This window comes from Lepidochelys kempii, chromosome 4, assembly GCF_965140285.1.
Source record: "Lepidochelys kempii isolate rLepKem1 chromosome 4, rLepKem1.hap1, whole genome shotgun sequence".
In the NCBI taxonomy this organism is placed as follows: domain Eukaryota; kingdom Metazoa; phylum Chordata; order Testudines; family Cheloniidae; genus Lepidochelys; species Lepidochelys kempii.
The window spans coordinates 10,446,860-10,472,827 of NC_136383.1; the positions used below are offsets into that span (position 1 = coordinate 10,446,860).

General features: G+C 45.9%; 1 protein-coding gene across 1 annotated transcript; it reads right to left on the minus strand.

Annotated features, from left to right (window-relative positions):
- Positions 1–14,152: 14,152 nt before the first annotated feature.
- On the minus strand, positions 14,153–25,234 carry AREG (amphiregulin). The gene is made up of 6 exons (XM_073340361.2): positions 25,111–25,234; positions 24,248–24,445; positions 21,108–21,297; positions 20,482–20,640; positions 17,799–17,898; positions 14,153–16,220 (listed from the first exon to the last, which is right to left on the minus strand). The coding sequence occupies exons 1-5, from the start codon at positions 25,151–25,153 to the stop codon at positions 17,811–17,813; spliced, it is 678 nt and encodes a 225-aa protein (XP_073196462.2). The 5' UTR covers positions 25,154–25,234; the 3' UTR covers positions 14,153–16,220; positions 17,799–17,810.
- Between the last annotated feature and the right edge of the window lie 734 nt (positions 25,235–25,968).

A 25,968-nucleotide genomic window follows, 5' to 3' on the forward strand; every position in this document is an offset into this window, starting at 1 on the left:
CAATTACAGGTGTGAAACTCTAAGTATTTATAGCCCGTACAAAAAGGGAGGCTGGGTTTTAAGGAGTTGCTCTGTGGTCCCTTTGTGAGGCTAAGTCTGTCCCACAGTTGGGTGGGCGTTGGAGAGAAACACATCCATGGGGGTTTTAACCCATGTGCCTCATTGATGATGATGGTCACAAAGGACCTGCATAGCGCTAAGAAGCTATTCTTCCCTGAGAGTATCTCTAGAAGGTTTAGATTCCTTTTGGGATGCTGGTGTGCAAGGACTATAATTTCATGCAATACTTTCATTTTGGTGGAAATTAACCTTAAATAGCCATAAATAGGTGAAACATCTATCTATCTATCTATCTATCTATCTATCTATCTATCTATCTATCTATCTATCTATAGAGAGCACTGGTTGCCATAGCGTGCAAATCACCCTGGTGTCTTTTACCCAAGGTTAAAATTTGTATTTCAAAGCTGAGGCACTGAGATATGGTGTCCTAGTAGTGCTGAAACCAGCGGCCATTTAGAACCAAGTGCCATATTCTTGGCTAGTGCCCGAAGTGATGCTCCACACCTTGTTGGTAGTCTCCTGCAGGCTAGACAAGATAGGCTTGGTTCTCCTTTGCAGGGAGGCCCCCTTGCACCTCTGTGGCAGACTAAAAACGTCTGAAGAGAGTGGTGGAGGGCATTACATTTCTGCTGCCAGAGTGGCGTAGTGGGAGGAGAATTAGTGTCAAGGAGAATCAAGCAGCTTAATCTTCAAGTTAGGCTACCCGCAGTAAGTATCCTGTATGTGTTGAATTGCTCCTTTTATCCTGAAGGATCTCCAAATACTTTGCAAACATTATCAGCGGGCCCCCAGTAATCACCCAGGGATCACATCACCTGTCGTCCAACTGCATCAACAACATACAACACCCCTGAAGCATGGGATTGCAAGTGAAGAATGTCTTCACCAATTAAAGCTTTCAGGGGGAAGACAGGCAGGCGGGCACGCTATAATTACCCAAGTTGCAATTTGGCCAGAACACTCTAGTGAAAAGCATCATGAGATCTTTAATGGAGACTGCCTCGTTCTGACATGCTAGGGTGACACACCCCATTTGCACAGCTGTCACTGAGTACACAAGGTGTACTGCCTCCCCTCCCCACTAAACACCAGCACCACGTCCTTCAACACCTAGGGGTAGAGAGGAAATGTAGGTGCCGCTGAATTCGGTTGGGTAGGCCCCTCTGTGAGAAGTAGCTGAGTACACTGGAATGCCTAGGAGAGCATCCATAAGGCAGAAACACCTAATCATTAGCATGTTGGCAGCTGGAACCAGGACTTTCTGCACCACGTCAAGGACAGGAATGTAACGTGGAGAAAAGGGTGGGTGTACTTGGGGAACGCCCATGGAGCGAGGAATTCTCCCATGACCAAGTGGCATAAAATCCAAAATCTTCAGGGCAGCCTGCACTTCCTGGCTCTTGCTGTTATCATCAGGTTTGCTAACATACATATCCGGACTCTTTGTGGCAATGTATGTGAGACATGAGGGCCAAAATCTCCATTACTAGAAGCAGCATAGCTGTGGGCGAGGTTGCACGTCCATGACAGACCATCCGAGCTCTTGGCTCCACGGCACTGAATAATGCGGCTATGCCTGCTGACAACGGGTGCTGTATTATGTATCCTGTTTTGCAAAGACAGCTGAGCGGTAGCTGTGGCCACTCTATGGCACTATCCTGTGATATCACCTGTTTACTCAGCATTCTCTAGGCTGCAATGTCATTCCCAATGCAGCTTTTTCAAGACAGGAGTAATAGTGTGGGGGTGGGGGAGCCAGACGCCTCCTTGCACTGGCAGGGACATAATTAGTAAAATACTCACCGCAGCTGTGGGCCTTGGTACGCTTCATAATTGGAGGCACTGTACATGTATGTTTCACAACCAGGCCTGAGGGATTGTCTGCTGAGGACTGCCCTACTTCCCGTCGCTCCACATGAGATCAGCAGGTTGGAACCTCTGACTATCGCATGGTCTAACACGGACTGGGCATGAGATGGGCATTTCTCCTTTGAGGGCCCATAGTTCTTTCCCCCTGGCTATAGGGCAGTTGTTGCCCAGCATTCAAAAAACATGAAACGCCCCCAAAAATCGTGAGATTGGCTTGCAAATCATTGTCTATATATTGTGCTTTTTATTTGTCTTCTGGTTTCCTAGCCACTGGGGTGCACGCTCTTCATGTTTTCAAGGTTTCCAGCACAGCCCTGAGGGCTAGAAATGTATTATTTTTAATGACAGCTGAGATGCTCAGGATAGCGGGAGCGGGGGCTTTAGGAAATATACCCAAAAGGGTGACAGGTTTCAGAGTGGTAGCCGTGTTAGTCTGTATCAGCAAAAAGAACGAGGAGTACTTCTGACACCTTAGAGACTAACAAATTTATTTGAGCATAAGCTTTCGTGGGCTAAAACCCACTTCATCCATCCGATGAAGTGGGTTTTAGCCCACGAAAGCTTATGCTCAGATAAATTGGTTAGTCTCTAAGGTGCCACAAGTATTCCTCATTCTTTTTGCCAAAAGGGTGAGACTTACGATCAAATCATGAGCAGATGACATAGTGAATCAAAGCCGTCCTTCCTGGAAAAGCTGAAGTGGGGTTCATGTTTGGGGCCAGACCCGTAGGTGGTGTAAATGAGGATAGCTCCATTGATTTCAAATTATAGTAGCTGAGAATCTGCCCCATCTGTTTTGTGGTGATGTAGCTGTCACTTTGGGGATGGTTGGTTATTGCCCGGGATGGCAACATTACTTGAATGGTGCCATTTCTTATTTCACCAGGTTGCCTGTGGTGTATCCCACACCCATGAAAGAGTTAATCTTCTCGCTGTTTTTTTCTCCAGGTGACACTGTTCTACTTTCAGGCCCACTGGCTCATCCAATGAGAGTCTAGTCTGGCGATGTCATGCTTATAATTGAAATGCCATGCTGGAGCCCCGGTGGGCGGAGTCGTGTGGAAACCGTCAGAACTGGTCTCTCCAGCTCGGTGAGCATTCCATCTCCAGTACTCGTGCAATTGAATTAAATCTCCTAATGAACCATCTAGCTATTTTCTAACCATGTCCCTCTGGACTGGCTCAAACCCTTGCTCCAAACTCAACGTTGCCTATTGGAATTTGGCCGGGAGGGGGTTAGCTAGAATTACTGGGTGGAGCGTAAGGCCGCACAAAAGGTTTCCAGTTTGAAGCACCATAAAAATGAAAATGTGTGAAGTTGCATTTGATGATAGCTGGTGTTATTAATCAGCTCCTCTTCACAAATAATGGATTGTATGTATTGTTTTCCTACAGGCTGACCATTCCATTGGGCGTATCTCCAACCGGTAGGAGCAGCAGCAGAAGCAGCCAAAGCAAACAACTGGGGGTAGGGAATAAAATAGGGCCCACTTGGAGCCACCCTTCCATGCCAGCCAGCCCAGGACCCATAACTGTGCAGGGAAGACCCCCATACACATCCTAGGGAAACTAAGACCCAGGCGGTCCTTCCCCTCCCCCACACTCTGTAGCATGGGAAAATTGCAGAGGGACCAGCAAGAGACTCCAGCTCGTAGGAACAGAAGCAGCCAAAGCAAGGCCCTTTGCACAGGCAGAGAAGTTACAGTGTTGTCTGGACTTTTTCTGCCCTGTGCTGATTGGCTGTTTGCTCCAACCCTCCCACTTCCTTCCCAGACTCTTCACCTCAGGGTCACTCCACACCTGCTCCTTACCATCTTCTCCCCTGACCTACCCTCACCCCCCTTCACTTCAATGGCCCCTCTCTCGTCCCTTTTCTTTCCATGTAGCTGATCCTCTCCTTGTAGGGTTTAAGGCCAGGAGGGACCACCAGATCAGCTCCTAATTAAACCCACCTTAAAATAAAACCATGGAACTAACATGACATTTTCCTCCATCACCAGCTCATTCTGCATATATGTTCTGCTCCTCCCCGCCACCTGCTCTCTGGCTGGTCTATTTCAATTGAAAGCTCATCAAGGCAGAGGCTGTCCATCACTCTATGCTTGTGTACAGAGTACACTGGGCCTCATTCTTGGTTGGTCCTTGGACACTACTGTAATAAACATGTTTAATAATAACAATACACACGGTGACCAGATAGTAAGTGTGAAAAATTGGGACAGGGGGTGGCGGGCAATTGGCACTTATGTAAGAAAAAGTCCCAAATATTGGGACTGTCTATATACAGTCAGGACATCTGGTCACCCTAACAATACATATGTGGAGGAGATGTATTGCAATCACGCATGATGCAAATATGGATCTCATTTAGAGTTTGCGATTGCTGTTATGCAACGTTCCCAAGTGACAGCTAAAGGACTGCTCTGGTTTGACGTCCATATTAATTCCATTCTCACTCTGAATTACTAAATATTCCCTAAAAAGAGCAGGAGTACTTGTGGCACCTTAGAGACCAACAAATTTATTTGAGCATGAGCTTTCGTGGACTAAAACCCACTTATCAGAATTGGGATTTAAATGCAACCTGAAGATTATAGGTAACAACTGAACTGGACCTGGTTCAAGTCTATTCAATAAGGTTTTACACATAATAAAGTAACTCAAGAACCAAGGTTTTCATAGGCAGTTAGGGATGCAAATTAAAACAGTGTGTTTAAAGTACATTTGAACGCAACAGAATGACCTTATCCAGCCATGTATATTTTCCTGAGTGAAAGTAGCTGTTAAACACTGGCAGGATAATCTCCAGAAGTGAGAATTATGAAGGGCTTTAATCAAGTCCTAAAGAACACTTTGTGATGCGACATAATAGCAGGGAAGCTTGGATTTTCAAATCCATTCAGCGTTGGTCCTGTTCAAAGTAAATGGTAAAAACTCCTCTTGATTTCAGTCGGAACATTTAGGCCAATGCTGACAGTTCATGAAAATCCCACCTTGGCTTTCCTAATGATACCCTGGGTAACAGAGGGGCATTGTCGGGTTTTGTACTGTTTGCACAAAGCCACTGCATTGTGGGAATACTTGTGTCAATCATAAGAGCCTGGTTCTCAACCTATTTACCTTTGTGGACTGAACATGCAGCTCTCTGTATGTGATGTGGGCCACGTCCACACAATATCTATACTGCCTGTATGGCCCTGAGGGTGTCACCTGGGAGGCAGCTGTGTGCTGCTTGGGCCCCAGGTTGAGAACCACTGACACAGACATTGAGAATACGTCTGCACGGCATTGAAACACCCACAGCTGGCCCATGCCAGCTGGCTCGGGTCCACGGGGCTCAGGGTATGGGGCTGCAAAATCGCGGTGTCGACTTTTGGGCTCAGGCTGGAGTCTGGGCTCTGGGACCCTCCCTGTCGCGGGGGCCCAGAGCTTGAGTGCCAGCCTGAGCCTGAAAGTCTACACTGCAGTTTTACAGCTACCCAGCCCGAGCCCTGTGAGCCCGAGTCAGCTGGCATGGGCCAGCTGCAGGTGTTTGATTGCAGTACAGACACACCTTTAGGGCCCAGTTTTTAAAGAAGAAAATCCAAAGGGCATGTATCCAAATATGCATTCAATTGCAACTGTACAGCTGCAAGCCGAATTACAGCTGTGTGTGCAAACTGGCCAGTTGCAAATACAAATTCACCTAACTACCCCTTTGTGCATGCAGACACCTAATTTGTATGTGCAACTGCAGTCATTGGGTGTGCAACCTACGTCCAGATTGACGTGTATTTTTGGATCTCAAACTTGTTTTAAAACATTGACCTTATCTTTGAAAGAGATGGTTGTGTGGCTGACAATTACAGTTTATTCCCCATCTAGGTAGCTCCTCAGCCATTTCAGAGCCACCCCATGCTCTGGGTGTCCCTAAGCCTCTAAGTGAGAGTGGATGACAAGGGTGGATCACTCGGTAAGTGCCCCGTTCTGTTCATTTCCTGTGAAGCATCTTCTCACCGGCTACTTGTCAGAAGACAGGGTACCGGGCTAGATGGACCATTGGTCTCTGACCCAGTATGGCCGTTCTTATGGTCTTATGTTAACTGTAAAAATAGCAGAACAAAAACTCCTCATACCTATGTGGCAATTGGTAAAGCTCGAAAGGGTGCATTCTCTAAGGTGCTTTCCAGCTTTTTTAAAAATCCTTTTTTATTCTCACAGCTGTTTATATGAACTTCTTGGAAGCTTGAAAGGTAAATCTGTTTTCTTGTCACAGTACGCACTACCTTCCCACATTCCCATAATGCCGTTCTGCTATTGCACAGATGTACAAAGGTCTTTAATGTAGGGTGGACTGTATGTACAGGAATGCTGGCATTGTTATGGATGCTCTCTATTTGTTTTATTTTAAAAATAGAATGTGGCTTATTGATGGTATTTTGTTTTTAACATCTGCATGGGCTTGGCAAAGAGATAGGGGGAAAAAAACCTAGGTCAGATTTTGGGCATTTAACGCTTGAAGTGTTGATTTAAGTCTGATGATAGAACTAATTCAAATTGTCCTTTGGTTGTATTTAGAGATTGAAAAATCCTGTATCATTTTTCATGGCAGTTTTATTGTTGTGTTACCAAGATGTAACAGCTTGGAGTTATTTTTGATTCCTGGCTGTTTTGTTTTGATACTATTCACTCACCTCACTCCACCTGCAAGACTAGGAATATTATAATATCCCAAACTCTGTTATCTTGTTAAGGCTAAACTCTTGTTATCTTGTTATCTTGTTATCTTGTTATTTTTCTACGTGCTCACATAACATCTAAATAAGATTGAGACTCACAGTTCATGTTCATGTTTCTCAATTTGACTTTCATCATAAATGAATAGTGTGGCAACTGGGAGGGCGTTTCTTGTCCAAAACCATGGCGCAGTTTTGTTCAACTCTGTAAGCCAGTTGCCATGCTTCACCCAAGAGGTGGCTGCACTTCAGAATTGGTTGAAGTGATCCCTGTGCATAGACTGTAAAGTGCTCTGGAATCCATGTGATTGGAAGGAGCCCTATAAATGTGAGATCACCCTCATGCAAAGTGTTCAGCTAAAACCTAGAGAGCCAAGGGGTTCTGGTGGAGATCTTAGAACGCAAAAGTAGGGACTGAAGTCAGTGGAAGCCACAGATGCTCAGCACCTCTGAAAATCAGGTCAGAAATTTGCGCTTGCAATTACTTCCCTCTGCATTGTCACACCTGTAAGCAGTTGTGAGCACAAATCATGCCACTTACACAGATGATAGTTGTGAGAGGAAGGATGGTTTCACGGTTAAGGCATTGGACTGGCACAAGGGTCAATTCCTGACTCTGTGAGACCTTGGGCAACTCGCGTAATCATCCTGTACCTCTGGCCCCATTGGTGAAACTGGGATGAGAACACCTACCTACTTCACAGGGGTCTTGTGAGGGGAAAGTCGCGAATGTTTTTGAGGTGCTCAGACATTACAGTGGTGGGAGCCATATAATAACATTTCCTCGCTCTTATATAGTGCTTTTCATCCACTGATCTCAAAGCACTTAGTAGATAGACTATACAGTCATGGCCCTTAAAAACTTGCTAATTGTTTTAGCTAACTAAATATGTCTTTGAAATTAGTTAGCTGCAGTATTCAAGGGCTTGCCTTTAACAAGTACAAGGGAATACTTCTGAGGCTGACGATAGCTTATCTGTCTTCAATAAAACTGGCAAAGTTTGAAGGGTCACCATTTGGAATGACCTGATTTGTGGTTTCAATCCGGTACTTAATTGTGGTCTTTGCACTCACAGCTGACTGGGATTGGAAAATTGGACGTGCAAGAAGGATACTATTGCTGAAAAATCTGGCCAAAAACAGATGGAAGCTATGTTGATGTTACCTGTGTCTGAATTATGCATGAAGAGAAGGTGACTATGGATGGGATCAGAGGAATGGCCAGAGTGGATCAGACCAATGGACCATTTGGTTTCGCATCCTGGCCCCCAACAGCTGCCAGTAAAGCAGGTGAAAATTTTTCAAATGAAGGTTACGGCTACACTTCAGAGGTTACAGCTGCACTGCCCGTAGCACTGCAAGCGCATAGCCCTCCCGTTGACTTAATTCCTCCAGCCGCTGCGAGTGGCGGTAGCTATGGTGGCAGGAGAAGCACTCCCTGTCCCCGACATAGCGCTGTCCACACCTACGCTTAGGTTGGTATAACTTACATCGCTCCAGGGAGTGGCTTATGCACGCCCCCGAGTGACATAATTTATACCAATTTAAACTGAAGTGTGTTCATTTGTTGTTGACATTGTTGACGTTTGTTTTTTTCTGGGGGGGGAGGGGGGAAAGCGTGCCTTTTTCTATAGTTTAAAAACAAAAAAACCTTGACAACGTTATTGAAATAGTCATGCTACGTTGGCACTGGTAGCTCTCAGCTTCTAGGGCATGTCTGAGAGTATGTCTACACTACGAAATTAGGTCGAATTTATAGAATTCGTTTTTTTAGAAATCGGTTTTATATATTCGAGTGTGTGTGTCCCCACAGAAAATGCTCTAAGTGCATTAACTCGGCGGAGCGCTTCCACAGTACCGAGGCTAGAGTCGACTTCCGGGGTGTTGCACTGTGGGGAGCTATCCCACAGTTCCTGCAGTCTCCGCTGCCCATTGGAATTCTGGGTTGAGATCCCAATGCCTGATGGGGCTAAAACATTGTCGCGGGTGGTTCTGGGAACATATCGTCAGGCCCCCGTTCTCTCCCTCCCTCCATAAAAGCAAGGGCAGACAATCATTTTGTGCCTTTTTTCCTGAGTTACCTGTGCAGACGCCATACCACGGCAAGCATGGAGCCCGCTCAGGTAACCGTCACCGTATGTCTCCTGGTTGCTGGCAGACGCGGTACTGCATTGCTACACAGTAGCAGCAACCCATTGCCTTGTGGCAGCAGATGGTGCAATAGGACTGGTAGCCGTCATCGTCGTGTCCGAGGTGCTCCTGGTCACCTGTGTGAGGTCGATCAGGAGCACCTGGGCAGACATGGGCGCAGGGACTAAAGTTGGAGTGACTTGATCAAGTCATTCTCTTTAGTCCTGCAGTCAGTCCTATTGAACCATCTTATGGTGAGCAGGCAGGCGATACGGATTGCTAGCAGTCCTATTGCATCATCTTCTGCCGAGCAGCCATGAGATGTGGATGGCATGCAGTCCTTCTGCACCGTCTGCTGCCAGCCAAAGATGTAAAAGATAGATGGAGTGGATCAAAACAAGAAATAGACCAGATTTGTTTTGTACTCATTTGCTTCCCCCCCCCAGCCCCATCTAGGGGACTTATTCCTCTAGGTCACACTGCAGTCACTCACAGAGAAGGTGCAGCGAGGTAAATCTAGCCATTTATCAATCAGAGGCCAGGCTAACCTCCTTGTTCCAATAAGAACAATACCTTAGGTGCACCATTTCTTATTGGAACCCTCCGTGAAGTCCTGCTGAAATACTCATTGTTGTAAAGCCACCCCCTTTGTTGATTTTAGCTCCCTGAAGCCAACCCTGTAAGCCGTGTCATCAGTCGCCCCTCCCTGCGTCAGAGCAACAGCAAACAATCGTGCATCTGTGTTGAGAGTGCTGTCCAGAGCGGTCACAATGGAGCACTCTGGGATATCCCCCGGAGGCCAATACCGTTGAATTGTGCCCACAGTACCCCAAATTCGAGCCGGCAAGGCCGATTTAAGAGCTAATCCACTTGTCAGGGGTGGAGTAAGGAAATCGATTTTAAGAGCCCTTTAAGTCGAAATAAAGGGCTTCATCGTGTGGACGGGTGCAGGTTTACATTGATTTAACGCTGCTAAATTCGACCTAAAGTCCTAGTGTAGACCAGGGCTGAGTGAGGATGCTATGCATCTTTCATGCTTCTGTCAGGCTGTACAGCTACAGCAAGTGAACACTGGCTGGTATGACACCGTTTCCCTTCCACCCTCCCGGATACAGTGCGCTAAAAGGAGCAATCTTTAGCGACAGGCAAAGCCGGAGCTGCAGTAAATGAGGGTAGCTTGCTTCAGGGCGCTGTAACAAGTGAGAGAATGATAAGTATGCATGGCTTTAGCCAGCGAAGTAGGAATGATGTAGCTTTGCTTATTAAAGCTTGTCTGACACTTTTGTCCACTGATTGCGCTCATGTGATGGGGGATGAATATGCAAATTCACAGGTGACTAGTGCTCCCCTTGCTCACTTCTTGTTTTAAACTGCTCACAAGGCATGAAATTGCACCAAACTTGGAGCTGCAAGACAGTGCAGTGGCAGGAAAATATTTGAGCTTGGTATCATTTGATCTACCACTGTTCTATGTTGACAAATGATAGATGCCTCATTAAACCACTCGATAGCTCAAAGTTATATGCCTCTCCACAAACTAGCAATAGCCCAGTGTGCTTCTAAAGCTGTCTTATAGTAGCCCTTTGTAGTATGTATACCATTCCATATGTTTTGAAGGAGCAGCTGCTTAGAGAGTCTTTACTGATAAATTTCAGAGTAGCAGCCGCCTTAGTCTGTATTCGCAAAAAGAAAAGGAGGACTTGTGGCACCTTAGAGACTAACCAATTTATTTGATTATGAGCTTTTGTGAGCTACAGCTCACTTCACTGGATGCATAAAGTGGAAAGTACAGTGAGGAGATTTTATATATACACACAGACCATGAAAAAATATACATTGTAAGGAGAGTGATCACTTAAGATGAGCTATTACCAGCAGGAGAGTGGGATGGTTTTTTTTTACTGATAAAGATTCAGATGGAGAGGGATTTCTTCCTGACACTAATAGAGCTTTCGGATGTGTAACATTTACCAACAGATTTGGCCTATGAATCAGTGTTGTTAGCATATTGATTTAAAAGCTGCCAGGAGTTATTTTAAGGAAACGGCTCTTACACCCATTACTGGAAATGCCATCAAGGATATGAGAAAGACAACTCACTGTGTTACATTCAAAGGTAGAAGCTGCCAAAACAAATAACTTTATTGGCTCCCATTTGTACCTGATGGCCATTGTAGGAAAAAGGGACTAGCCTACTAGGGACTAGCCTCTTTTCTTGGTGTTGGGAATAAATTGGCCTTTCTAGCGCTATATAGATATATATAAAAAAAAGTGTTAAACCCTCCCCCGTGAAATGAGGCTCCTTATTTAAACCAAGTATCAAGTCAATCAGTGAGATTCCAAAGGAAAGAGCTACAAGCGCTTTGCTGTCAGAGAGATGCAATTGCTTTATATACATTCAGTTGAGGATTTTTTTCAAAGGTGCGCAGCATTGGCCTGTTAAATCCAACTCGGCTCCTTTTAAACCCAATCGGAGCCCTTGTGAAAGCCCCATCCCCACGGTTTGCTGAAAGCTAACCTGGGTATGGCATTTATTTAAGCACAAGTAGGCTGACGGGAGGCAGGTTAGTTTTCTGGGCGTGATTAGAAACCAGAGCAAATAGTCTAGGCAACAGTCCTAGCTCTGCCATAGACTCTTGCAGGACCGTGGGCGAGTAACGACCCTCCATACGCCTCCCTTTCCCTCCCTGTCAGCATCTCCCAAACTTTGGGTCCAGAGTGTGGTGAGACGGGTGCTGCGCAGTGATAGAGGGCGGCGTGCCCTTCTTCCGCCGGCCCCTCGCTGTGTGTGCTGCGACATGTTGGCACGCTCACGCCACGCCACAGGGAGGCCTCAGCTGCCGCAGTGCGGAGCCCACAGGCCGGGCGAGGGAACCCAGCCTAGCCCAACCCAAAGCTGGGTTGGTTTCTGACCCAACCCACATCCAACACTTGTAGTTAGGGACCCTGAAGGTCGTGTTACCAGCACTGAGCCCAAAGGAGGTCATGGCATCAAAGTCTGGGAACCACCCGTCTGCGTAAAGTGGGGGAGCCATGCTGAAAGCTCTTCCTCGCAGCGTTGATGTGTGGGCTGGCCCATTGGCACGAATACACTCATTCACGCACCAGCTCCTGCCAGCACTTGCATATTTGATTCATAGTAAAAGCTGGTAACGGGCAGTAATCATTCAGCGTTAAAGGCTGTATGAGGGAAAAATTAGCACGTTTAAAAAACAATTGTAGTCCATGACTATTTTGGCTGGAGGACATAATTACTATTTAATCTGACTCATGAGACTTTTAACGTATAAACCTTTACATCAGTTCGCAACCCAGCCCGGCGGCACGTGCTTCACACTGAGACGCAAAGTGGAATCTAGCGCATCATGGCAGACGCTGCAGACCTTAAGCATGGGCTCACCATTTTATTTATTTAGTCGGCTTGTACAGACCCTAGCACATGGGGTCCTTGTTTGTGACTGGGACTCCTAGGCTGTACAGGAATACAAATAATAAATGATGGGACTTACTCTGCAGGTAGGCAGCCATCATGTGAACGAGAGTTTGTGAGGTTGCTGGAGCTTACAGGGAAAGGATCATGGCGGTTTGATTCTACACACTGGGTTCTCACAGCACGGAGTCTTTAAACGGCTTATTAAGGCAAAATGGAAATGGCTCACATGATGCCTAAGACAGGATGGCAGCCTTTCCTGCCAGTTTTAGTAGCAAGAAACAGCAGAAAAAGCCACCTTGGGTGTGTGGGGGGGGAGGGGGGGAAAGAAGATGCTGTTTACTTAGAGGCTGGTTCCATGGAACAAAGTGCTGCAATCTTAGCCATAAAATGTCACAATACATTCCAGTCAGGCGGAAGCTGTCTCCTTGATGTTCAATCCAATTTCACACTCACAAGTAGGACAGAAGGAATGAGGTACACGGAGTGTTTCCTGGTAATAGGTTGCAGCTAAGATAATTAGGGCGGCAAGTTTATGTGAAGAAAACTAGGAATTTGTTTTATGCTCATGTGGTAAAGGCCACCAAGGCAATGCCTAGGCAGTAACATCAAACAGCTCTCCCAAGGGACATAGAATATCAGGGTTGGAAGGGACCTCAGGAGGTCATCTAGTCCAACCCCCTGCTCAAAGCAGGACCAATCCCCAATTTTTGCCCTGATCCCTAAATGACCTCCTCAAGGATTGAACTCACAACCCTGGGTTTAGCAGGCCAATGCTCAAACCACTGAGTATCCCTCCCCCTACATACTTGACTGTACTTCTAGAACCAACATCCCTTACCGAATCGCAGCCCCAGCCCGCTACAGAGATGTTGTTTGTAATGGAAGCGGTCAGTAACATCCAGCCATTAACTTAGAAAAGTCAAGAGATAAGGCTGTACCCCGGTCCAGCCGGAGTGACGTTTCCCAGAAAGGCCTCTTATCCCTGCCCTTGGTGTCACCCCACATGCGCTTACACTTCTGTTTTTGTCATTTCTGAAATCTTGTCAATAAAGGCTAAAGGCAGACTCAGGTAGCAACATAAGGTGAAAAAGGTGGAGGACACAGACTAAAACTGGCAAGACACTTTCAATTCAGAGGCTAGTTGTGGCTTTAAGGCAACATGCGGACAGACTAATAACCTTCAAACATTCTGTTTTTCCTGTTCTACATACCATTTCAAGACGATGAGGAGCCCTAGTAGAGCGTGCCACTAAACTCATTAAAGAGCTGCAGGATAGGAAAGACTAAATAGTCTCTTGACTTATTATGCATAGCTTTCCCTCCCATTCCATACTGTCAGGCTGATGGTCTGTACAGCTAACTAGAGTTTAGACCTTCTACAGAACCACGGATATTAGGTCCAACTCCCCCATTCATTAACGCAAGGCTTGGAAGCTTAGTTCCTTTTACAGGAGTTACTGAACAAAGTGCTCCTATTTTACCAAATCAGTGTCTTCCTTTTCCATATTTGGTTAGAGCAGCATGTGGGTGAGGCTACATACCTTTGGAGATCTGTGCCTGTATAACTAATTTACTCTAAGTTTTTTAGATCACTGGTTTGCAGCCTTGCCCATGGAAACTAGAGATTCACAACAGAAAACTGAGAACTTACCCTTCTCATTAAGAAGGGGGTGTGTTTACAGTCTCTCTCCCTGTTCGCAACCCCTAGTTGAGGGATCAAGTTTTGGGTCATCATTTTTCTTTTATCTCAACACCCCTTGATCAGCATAAACTAGACTATTTATGTAAAAAGAAAGTTTAATTACAAAATAAATAGGTTTCCTTTATGTTGTGCACATACCTTAAATATTAAATACAGTAATAAATATTTACAATAGTATAAAACTCTGTACTTACATACTTTACAGAAATAAAATTTAATTTTACAGTTTTGCTTAATAGAAAAATCTTTTCTGATGGTTAAGCCTTTGAAATAAATTATAAACATACTTGACTCCTGAAAAGAATGCAATACTTCATGCGTAAGATTTGGTTTGAATCTGTTAAGGAAAGTTCTCAAATGAGATCATAAGGACACAGGTCAGCAAAAGGAGATTTTTAAGACAAAGTACTTTAGAAAATTCTGTGCATTTCGGGGGGGGGGGGTCACAACATCTATAAAAGTTATTGTTGATATTCAGCAAGCAGTAGTATCTGACTCTAGCTCTTCTCCAGAAGAGAGGTTCTCTATTACTGGATCTAGAAAACATTTTATATCTTTTATCATCTTTTATTACTTGAGGTTTAGTTGGAAGTACACCAGACACTCGCTAGAACGCGCATCTATAGAGTGGGCATTCGCATATAATGCGGTCGCAGCCATGGATGCCAAATTTAATTACTTTAATTGCAATTCATTTTAATGCGGTCCCTGTGTTAACGCAGTACTGTGCATGGATCCCAAATCCCACGTTCTAGCGAGGGTCTGGTGTACCAAGATCTGGAAGCCTAGGGAGGAAGCTATGGACAATGAGATCACAGACAAATGACTAATAAATTATCTGGCAGAGGTTCTGTAAAAAAGACCCAAGGAATGCCTGAAAACTAAGGGTTTGATTCCACATTTTCTGGAATTTCGGAGTGCTCATGTTTTCTTTAATGCGCATCTTAGCTGGGCAACAGCACCTAGTTCTTGATCTTATGAACTTAAAATTAGAACAAAGGTTTTCATTGTCCAAGGTACTAGAAGAAAAACCTGGAGACAATCTACAAGGAGTACTGGTCTCAAAGTTGCAGTGGGGAGGTTTAGGTTTGATATTAGGAAAATCTTTCACTAGGAGGGTGGTGAAGCACTGGAATGGGTTACCTAAGGAGGTGGTGGAACCTCCATCCTTAGTGGTTTTTAAGGCCCGGCTTGACAAAGCCCTGGCTGGGATGATTTAGTGGGGGACTGGTCCTGCTCTGAGCAGGAGATTGGACTAGATGACCTCCTGAGGTCCCTTCCAACCCTGATATTCTATGATTCTAATTGAGACCCCAAAGCAATCACTCAGTCCAGCAAATGGGTGCATAACTTCACTCATATGAATAGTCCCATTGAAGTCAATGGAATTACTCATGCTTAAGTGTTCGCAGGATCAGGGCCCAGGTTTATTACAAAAGGGATCTTCAGTGAGATATCATGAGTGGATTTTGGGGAAGAACCAGAGTCAGGGCTTGTCCACACCACACTTTAGTCTGAACTAGTATGTCATGCGCAAACTGGACTATGTGGACCCTGCTGGCATTGCAAGTTTCCCAGTGTGCATTACTGCTTGGAACAGGACTATAACTTTGCACTAGGTAAATCTGTAGCGTGCACCAGCAAGGTTGACACAGACCAGTTAGTCCACAGCACACTAGAATTCAGACCCCGGTGGTCCAGACAAGCCTTCAGATTCCTGGCCTGCTGCTAATAAAGCAGATACAGCACGTAGGATCACAGGGGTGGGAGAAGAAAGCTCGTCCCCACACCTGTAGTGCACCTCCAGTCACAAAGGTCTGGGGAACAAGCTTAATCAAATCTGGTCCCACTTCCTTTTGTGTAACAATGGGGCAGAGAGGGGCAACAAGCTCTCTGTTCTCCTTAAAGCCATGATCTCCCTAAAGGGAGACTTTCTACAACATTCGCAGCAAACCGCAAGAGTCAGAAGGAATGTTATCCAGGTAGCAGCAGAAAGATAGTAGTCTTCCATCAATAACTGGATGGGGCCCAATGTCAGAAGTTCCTGTAGCTCCTAACAGTGGTGCTTTTAACCCTCTAGTTGCAACATCCAACACATCCTGGCTGCCCAGTGTGGAGGCAGCAGCCCTGCCCAGCTAGCTTCTCAGCATCAAGTTGTTCTTCAGATGCCTCCTTACAGGATCCATGTCGATTGAGTGGGGCCTCCTGGCAACAGCTCCTAGTGGCTCCAACACTGGCCATCTCCTACATGCATCTTCATGAAGGAGTTACTCTGTCGCTTCGGCAAAGGTCATTTCAGCTTCATGTTCTGCAAGAGACAAAGACTAAATCATACCATGTGAAGGGCAATGCAAGTTATGACCTGATTTGAAAGTCAAGCCACAGCAGACTGAACACAGTCTTTGCTGTCAGAGTCTATGTTGAAAGATTTGGGGTTTCTTACTGCTTTTTCAAGGAGATAAGTATTCAGGCCTTAATAGAAAGGCAGTAAGTATCAACTGGTCCAGGCATAAATCTAAAGCTATGGGGCCAGATCCCCAGCTGGTGTAAATCTGCATATATCCACCAACTACAGTTTACAACAGTTCAAGGTGTGGCCCCATGGCTTGTACTCAAAATTATTCTTTCCAGTTATTTTTTAGCCAACTGCATCAGCCCCTTATAGTCAATGAGCTAGATATGCCTGGGGTCCTTGGCTCTGAGATCAGACCTAGTCCTTTAGCCAAAAGAGGGGGAAGTGATCGCTTACTGCATTAAGAAAAGCAATCTGGATTTTGCATAAGTAGGTGAGATAAAGCTAGATTTTAAAAGGATTTTAGGGAGGACTGGAAGACCAAGCAGAACTGGATGGCTCAAAGAACTGCCAGGATACCAAGTCACATGGAGATCACTAGTTCACATTTAGATACAGCTAGGACATGACAAGGTTTTAGCCAACACATGACATGCAAGAGAATTTGTTTTACAGCACTCAGTTAGGACATGTGCTGCCTTCTCCTCTTACCCCTCCCCTGCAAATACATGCTGGTGGTGTCAGTTCTCTAACAGGACAGATGCCCACATCATAGCAGGCTGGCAGCCCTGTAGGCACTCAAGTGGACAATGTCTGTATTGACCAACTAGACACATTTCCTTTCCTCACATTTAAATACAGCTCCTGCAGTCCAAGGCGGGGACAAGCCGTTACAAAGCTTGTGCTGTTCTTATATGGAGGAAATTTGGTCTCCAAGGCCAAGTCTGAATGAACTTTCATGGAGCTAAGTGTGGACGTCACTTAGATACTACACAGCCTCCCTCGGTAACGGAATGAATAGAAAAGGCCATGACAGGGAAAGGAGTGCTTGGCACCCTCCCCTCAGGCGGCCCACGCTCGGTTTCTTTTTCTGCCATGACTCAAGCAGTCTGTGGCCTCAGAGGGAGCACACGCTTCAAACTGCCAGAGAGCCGATGGGGAGGGAGGTTCTGTACTACTCCCATACTGCCAATGGCTCCCTTTGTGAGGCTTTCCCTCAGCTCCAGCCCCTCCTGTGAGCCAGGGGAAAGCAGACACAGAAGGGAGCGTGGATGCTATTAAAGCCGCAGGAATTTCTGCGCAGGTCTATGTTTGTCAAGGTTTGACGGAGACAAGAGGCTACCAGGTCATTCACCTGTGATCAGGCATTTCAAGGTCTTTCTATCCCTTGCCTCTGCATAAGACAAGAAACAGGTTCTCCAAGTACCCACAAGGCTATTACCCACACCAGGAGTTTAGGATCCTGTTTCCTAACAGCTGTGCACACAGCAAGAGTCTAAAACTCCCGGTTATGCAGAATTATGAAGCGTGTAAGTGTTTTGTGGATGGTACAAGCTTAGAATATCATCAAACTAAGGCAATGTCATTCTGTACCTGCGCTCTCCTTTACACGCCGACGTGGCCATTTCCAGTCTCTTGTCTGAGCTTTTTTCTTTCCTCCTTTTCTTCACATTGAGGATACGTTTTCCTGAGCCTGTGGAGTCAAAGCATTAGGGTTTAGAGCTCATTCTGAGTGAGTATGTTTGCCCCCCATCCCTAAAGCGTATCCTCCAATAGTCAGACTGTAACTTTAAGGAACCAGCTTGTGGAAAGCAGGAGAACTGCTTTTGTTTGCCAAGCATTCTCCAGCTCTGAACATACACTGCTGTAATCCATGCACAGCTCCAGGGCTGGGTCCAGCAAAAGGAAATTCCAAGTTCTAGAATACTGGACATTTCCATGGGACTTTTCATCCATGTGCTTTACAGGAAAGGGTTAAATATCACAATCCCCATTGGAAATCAATGGGAAAACCGATCAAAATGAGAACAGGCCAAGGCTGAGCGCTTTTGATAAATTCTACCCTAAGTAACTTGTCCAAGATTATACAGTGGTTCCGGAATAGAAGCCAAGAATTCACCACCACCCGCAACTGCGCCTGCTTTAACTACTGTCTTATTACTGTTCTTAAGACTTTGAGGGCTTCTTGCCCAAAGCATAGGTCAGCAGGAGAATGTAAAAAAAACCCCACATTCTATTTCAGAAAGATAAGCAGCTTCCATATCTCACAGAAAATTAAGTCTCATTTAACTACTCCATGTGGTTGTTATAAGGGTGTTAGTACTTCATCTTCAGAGCACTTGGACCCCACATAGCATGCTCAATGAACTTTCAGCTCCAGCGGCTCTTTCCAAGGGTGGCTTCAGATCTGGACGATTTTAGACAGTTTTTTGCAAACTTGAGACTTATGCCTAAAGATACATTTGTGGAAGGTCCTAGTTTGATCAAATAAAATTAAAAACTGGTCTTATCCCACACTAATATATAAGCCGTATTTTAATCACCCTCCCCACATGCTTTTCAAATGTGAACCAGTTACTCTTCACAATGCCACGGAGTATGAAAGAAGTATCCCATCTGTAATGTGGTGAATACTTAAGGCCATTTGTGTCTGCAACAGCATTTCTTAAATGAGACTTAAGTATGAAGCAATAAACAGACAAAAGTGCACACCTTGGTTTCCTGAATTGCAGGAATAGGTACAGCATGTACCTGATTCAGTTATTATAGTGTAGTCTGTCTAGTCTAATTTTAGATCCTGGCTTTGGGGTTTGCTTTGCATTATCCCAGGCTGCAGTACAGTACGATTTATTGCGTAGCCAGCTTAAGTTCCACAGTGGCATTCTATGCTAGTTCACTACACATCATATACCAGCCTGCCCTAACAGACATGAAAGTTTTTAAAAAGGGGGACATAAGCACAAACCAGAGTGTCATCAGCTACCACACAGTGCTCATAACTGGCTAATTTTGCCAAGGATAGGAAGAACAGCTTTCAAATGGTTTATTGTGGATAGAGCTCCAGATTTTGGCTACATTTAGTGCCCTCTGCGTTTATCTGGGAATGGTGTTTCTGTACATTTTAGGGGAATAGAGGAAGGGACAGATATCTGATTGACACATGCCCACATGAGGAATGCTTCACTGAAGCCTGGGCTCTAGTTCACCAGCGTAACAATGGAATTACTTCATTTGTGGTCACCCAGTTGCATGAGTAATATCACGGAGATAAGAATCAAGGCAATATACTAGAGTGAGCACAAGTTCACTGTGCTTTCTGGGCACCTAGCCTTGAAGACATGATCTTGTGAACCTGGCACGGCAGAAGTCAACAGTTCCCATTTACTTCCCCGACCCTGCATGTGCCTATCCAAGATAAACGTCATTTAGATCACCATCTGAACCAAGATGGAGATGGTAAAATCAGTGAGATTTGGGGTTGGCAGTTACTCCATCTCCCTCATGTTCAGTTTTCCAAGAGGCAGCTACTTATGCAACTTCGTTTTTTGTTTGTAAACTGACGTAGTTTGCTCTTGAGAAGAATGACTTTTGCTCCCTCCCGTTATGTGTCCAATATATCAACGTTTGGTCGAGTGTAGAGGTAGAGTTTTGCCTGAGTTTCTTGCCAATCAACCTCTTGTCCATAGAGATTACACTAAGCATATATATTACACAGTTTTTCTGTCTGGGATTAGTGATCTAGATGGCCTACTCCTATGAAGTTAAGAGTACATTTAGAGGTCTATACAGTCATACTCCACCTCCACTTCCCACCTTCCCCACTGACATCAATGGGAGCTCCATGTTCCCGTTAGAGGACATTATCTACTTGTAACAGAGACTGTTCAACTAAACAAGTTAGCATTAGCATTTTTCACTACTAGTCTCCACTTGCGTGTCCTCCAATGCCACTTCTGCTCCCAGCTACGGCAAAGCTGTACAATAGAACAGGAGTGACCGAGCCAGACTCCCTGTGCTCCATGCACAGCCAACCACCTTTGGGGTCACCTTACAAACTCATCTCCATTGACCGATCCTTTTTTTTTTTTTAAATCCACGCTGGACTGTAAACTCCTCAAGGTAGGGACCAGTCTTATTTTATGCACGTGAAGGGCCGAGCGCCCTTAACCCGCTCTGCGGCAGTGTAACCCCAGAGTATTTTTCTGTAATGGCACCATACTGTGCCAGCTACTATTTAATTAGGCTAGACAGATGGACTTGGAAGGGCTATACTTACTGTGCTATAATAATGACGACAATTGCAATGAAGCTGATGCTGGAGAGCAGGACAGCTACCACCACCAATATTGTTGTTGAATCGTTGTCGATGTCATTTCTCTTCTGAGTCTTCATGAACTGTTCACCACAGCGTTCACCAAAGTAATCCTGGCGACACCTGAAAATAGCCCACAGGAATATCAGCGTTAGTTCCAGCAGCACTGAGTGGCCTGTCTGAAGCCAAGCACACAGACACTTTCAGGTGACTTTTCAGTCAATTGACACAGGGGTCCAGGTGCTAGTGTTAAAGAATTTGCAGGAAATGCAGTCATCATTCTAGCCCAAGGTTTGCTGGTATTGAAACAAGTTGAGATCAGTTTGGGTGTGATGTTTCAGGAAGGCACGCCTTTCCATTCCTTCTGCTTTCAATTTTATGGCCAACTGATGAGTTCAGTGGCTTGTTATGCAGATTATGAATTCCACCATCATCTAATTTACATGGCGGAAAGTTTCTCTTGCGTGACAATCCAAGAGGTTGAACCAAGTTGATTTCCCTCTGACTAAGCCATTATTCGCAATGAGTACCTTGCCCTAGATTCAGATACACACTTTTATAATCTAGACAACATCTGAGTTGTAACTTACTTGCATGTTACTTCTTTGAGATCTTCTAGGTATTTGCATTCACCATGAATACAAAAATTTTTGTATTCTGCTTCACATGGTGTCCCTTTCTTCTTCTTTTTATTTTTCTTCCCTTTGTTTCTCTTTTTTATTTTGTCAGGATTCTTTTCCCGATATGTTTTTGTTTGCTTGGGTTTAATCACCGGTTCAACTGGGAAAGAGATAAAGTCACGTTCAGTCCAGAATTTATAACAGCTAATCCCGTTCAACATGGAATTATACCTTAGGCCTTAACCCTACAGCAAAAGGGTGAGGAAGTGAGTCTTGGGGGGAAAAAAACAATGCAAGCATTCGTATGCAAATGAATATTTATAACTAAGCATTCTGTGGCCAAGTTTCTTTCACTTAGCCTCAAACATGACCCCTATAGAAGGATGAAGGGAAAACTTAAGCATTGTTTCACGTGGTTTTTAATTTAGATAAAACACTGATTAAGGTATCCTCGCTGTATTAGTTTACAGGGGCACATTTAAGCCAAGATGAAGAATTGGCCCAAATGGACTATTCACAATAATTGCAAGACAAACAGGATTTGGTCCACTATGAGTGAAGTTCCGCAACCACTGACTTAGGTCTCCCCCCCCACCCCACCGCATCAGTGAGCGGAGGTAGCACTTGTCAACCAGGTGCCAGCATGCACCTGTAAAGGCAGAATTTGACCTCACAACTTAGTGAGGATATCCCCAATGGCTATGTGGGATACATAGATAGAAAATAAATGTGTGCAATATGCTAGATTGTGTGTAACTACGCCTACTTCAGAGCTCTTCACATCTTACACTGGAAAGGAAATTCACACCAGAGTTGAAGTCACTTCAGGTCTACTACTTCTACTGTTATTGTCATCCCAGATTAGATACATTTGAGGAAACTAATGATGCTGCAAATGATTTTTTAACTTCAGCTGCTAGCCTAGGCAATTATACGGCCTCTCTTTACATTCCAAAAGAAAGATGGTAGCATCCTTAAATACAAAGGACAAGCTACTTCTCTTTAGCTATAATATACAGTCCTAGCAGCCTCTAGAATGCAGATAATATACACAGGAATGCACAGCAAGGAAAATCTATTTATAGTGTTAGTCCTTTTCATGAAATATATTGTTAACTACAGTTATTGATCGATCTTGCTTGCTTTGCAGATGGGCGCAAGCAGTACACCACATACTCTAGAATAAATATTTTACTCTCTCTCACAGCATGATGCAACTTTCAATCTATGGCTTATCAAATTGGTTTGAGAGTCATTCGCTTCATGACCTTACCCTTCTCAAAGGCTAGTTCAATTCCCTGGTTATCATAAAACCAGAGTCTACTTAGCTGCGGAAAAGCCTCCAAATATACACCTGAGCATTTTAAGTTCTTATTAACTAAATTTGTCATGTATTTTGGTTACTCAAAAGAAGACACCATCCTCAGCTAGCAGACATTTTTGCCTGTGAAGTGATATTAGTTATACCAGCAGGCAAACCAAAAAGTACCGGCCCGGTTGTCTGGTTTCTTTTCCCCTAGAAGAATAAAGCCATCCATAGTCACTATGGTCAGGCCAAGGGCATCAGCTGTTCAGTTAACTTTGGCAGATCAAGACAATCGATCTACTTTGACAGCAGGTCCTTCTTTCATCCCTTACCTTACAGGACTCAACCTGTAAGTTTGGGTTTAAAGGAAAAGGCTGTTGTCCAATTGTCCTGGTGGTTTTATTAATACAAACCAACAATAGTTTGCAAGTTGTATATCCTTAGAAAGCTGCTGAGGCATCTTCGGGTATGGTGTGGGAAGCAATCTGATGCGGAATTTAAGTTTGTGGGGCTTTAAGCAGCCCAGTGCAAAAAGTCCATAGCCCATCAACAAAACAGCAGCCTCTGGTTAACAGCCCAGTTTCAAGTGCATCTATTATCTAGCCCATGAACCAATACATTTGAGGCCCAACTTATGTTGACAGATTCAATTTTCTCACGGAAGCCTAGACCATTCGGCACAACAGATCAGAGATGGGCCCAGACCAAACCCACCTTGCACAAAAAGCAAGTTCTACTTAGAACATTGTAGCTCAGGCTTGCGTCTAAGAGCCAGATCCTTTGAACTACCACTGGAATCATGGGCATCTTTCCACTGACTAATGGCAACCAGATCATGCCCCATAGCACACTGGAGCGTGCAGACTATTGGATGTTAAATACAAGGACAACCTTATAGACTGCAGAAGTGACCTCAAGTCCTGTAAGTAGCTCTCTGACTTTTTCCATTGCCATTCCCTATTAAGCCTCCCTAACATACAAGGGCATGGGCCAAACAGGAAACAGGAGAAGACCCTGTACTATTAGTCACCATACACTAGTGCTTTCCTGGATCGCAGGCATACAAAACAGTTACGGGCAACTTGGAGGCTTCACCTAAACAGAAAGGTGCAACGTTTGCTAACGTGAATTTTAAGTTAAAGGCTTTGGTGCGGACAAGCTGCAGTTGGGGTTCACCTCAACCAGCTAACATGCTACAACACAAGTTTGCCCCACCTACACTAATATTTTAAGACCATGTTGGACAAGACAAGTAGCTACCATTTAAAAACCCACCTTTTATCCTAGTCTAGGCATACTCCAATCATTGCACAATAAACTGGTGCTTGCTAGTCACCCTGTAGCTACTTCCCAGCAGAGAATTTGCATTGATTTTATTGCAAGTCAAAAAATTCTAAGACAGATTTTTGCAAGTACTCCACATTGACTAGCACCTCGTGAGAGCAGGAAGTACAGGGCACATATGAAAGTCCAGCCACTTCATAGGTCTGACTTTAAAGTAACTACACCAGCAGAGAATAGCAGCTAGAAAGTTTTAGGTTTTTGGGGAATGCTAAATTGCTTCAACATCCTGCACAGCAAACCAAGCAGTGTAATATTAGGATGCACGAATCAATGGAAGGCAAGTTCAAGGCTCATCAAAATAGTCATCTTTAGAACAATAAGATTATTCTTGTATGTAACAGTTAGTAGCCAAGTAGTGAGCAAGCTCACCCAAAGAGATTTCTCCATGTGATACATTATCCTGGTCAAACACGATTTGGGGTCCTTGGGGACAACACGCAGAAGCGTCACTTCAACTCACCTCTAATTGAATCATCTACAATGTACATAGGCACCGCTGGGTCCCGGTCCTCCTCCTCCTCCTCCTCATCTTCCTCAGCATCTTCATAGTCAATTCCTGAAGGCCTGGTGCTCCCATCCACACTGTGGTCCCATACCATAGGCACGTTTTCCTCCTGCTCGGTCGCATTTAGTCCTAATCCAGCAGCAGGTTGGCACCCTACAGAACAGAATGAAGACGCGTTGAAGTGAATCAGGATCCCAGGCCTACCCCTCAAATCAAAGCTGGCAAAAGGGTTTACCTCGGAGCACACATTAAGCGGCTACTGGACACATGCCATCACCCACAAGTGAGTCACTAAAGAAGCAGCGCTGAGCTTTTCAAATGCAAGCTCACTTATGCCAGTCCAAGGATTTAAAAACCAAAGACTGGGTTTTAAGGTTTTCTTCTTAGCTAGGACAGACCTAAAACCCAGGGGGACTGCAGGGGGCCAGTCTACCCCGCAAGACAGAGCGGGGGTTGACCGCAGTCAGTTTCTAGAGGGATTTCAGCAGTTTCCAAATTGCTAAAGAGTGAATAGCCTCCCTCCATCTGGCCACCAGGGGAAAGCGGACCCCCCTGGACAGCGCAACGCAGGCCCATGGTAAGTACTATGAGAGGAGCAAAACCGACTCAGTTGGCCGGGCCGAAGGAAACAGGGGGTTCTAATCCGGATTACAGCACCGGGGGCTCTTTTTCAGCCGGGTCCCGTACGGAAAGCCACGGGTTAGGAGACCTGACCGCTGCTCAGCCCGAGCGCCCTGCCTGCCCTGCAGCGGGAAGCCCCGCGGCTCCCTCCCCGGGGGGCCGGCGGAACGCCCCGCGACCGGACCGCGGCGGCTCACCGCAGAGCCCGGCCAGCGCGCAGAGCAGCAGCAGGGCTCGCATCGGAGACGGCGGCGTCCCGGCCTCCCGGCCGGCTTCACTACGCGGCGGGGTCCCTGTGCGCGCTGAGCTCCCGGCCCCAGCTGCCTGCGCTCCATGGGGAGCCGCCCGCGGCCGCCGCGCTATATAGCCCTGGCCGCGGCCGGCGGGGCTGGGGCGGGAGCGTCGGCCTACGTCAGCCGAGGGGAGCGCGGCTGGAGGCGGGGCGGGCGCCACCCCTGGGTGCGCAGGGCGGCCGCCGGGAGGAATGCGTGGCCCAGAGCGAAAAGGGGGGACCCGCCAGCGGGGCCGTGGGTGGGGAGGGGGGAGAGTGCGGGCGGGGCCGTGAAAGTCGGGCAGGGCTTCCCCTTACACGTGCGCTGCCCGCCTGCAGCGCCTTGCACCCACCCCGGCCCACGTGCGGGCTCAGGGCACGTGTTTGTCCCCCCAGAGAGGCTCCCCGGGCAGCCAGCTGATCGCGGAGTCCGCCCGGCTGACTGACCCTGGCGCTGGCCTAGCTTGGCCTCCTTCCAGTTACACCTGGTCCAAAGAAGGCGCATGTCGAAATCTAAGGCAAATGCTCCCCCCCCCCCCCGTTTTTCTCAAAAAGATCCCGACAAGTGTTTGCTGCTTTTCAGCCAGCTTATGGGGAGAGCAACATCTGGCGTGCCAATAAGATTTCCCTCCTTGCTGCATCTGTTCTAACGGTCGTTCATACTGACTGTTTTATTTCTGAGAACAGCCTTCGGGTGCCTAAGGAAAGTGGGTATTGGTAGCACCTGTTGCCTGGAAAGGATGGCTTGCTGTAGCCCTCTGCTGGCTCTCCCCATGTACCCAGA

Excerpts from the sequence above, each read along its gene's own strand:
- AREG (XM_073340361.2), bottom strand. The coding sequence starts at position 25,153 with ATGCGAGCCCTGCTGCTGCTCTGCGCGCTGGCCGGGCTCTGCG. Across the intron at positions 24,446-25,110 it reads CGCGCTGGCCGGGCTCTGCG|GGTGCCAACCTGCTGCTGGA; the intron begins GTGAGCCGCCGC and ends TCTGTTCTGTAG. Across the intron at positions 17,899-20,481 it reads GTCGTCATTATTATAGCACA|GCTCAGGAAAACGTATCCTC; the intron begins GTAAGTATAGCC and ends TTGACTCCACAG.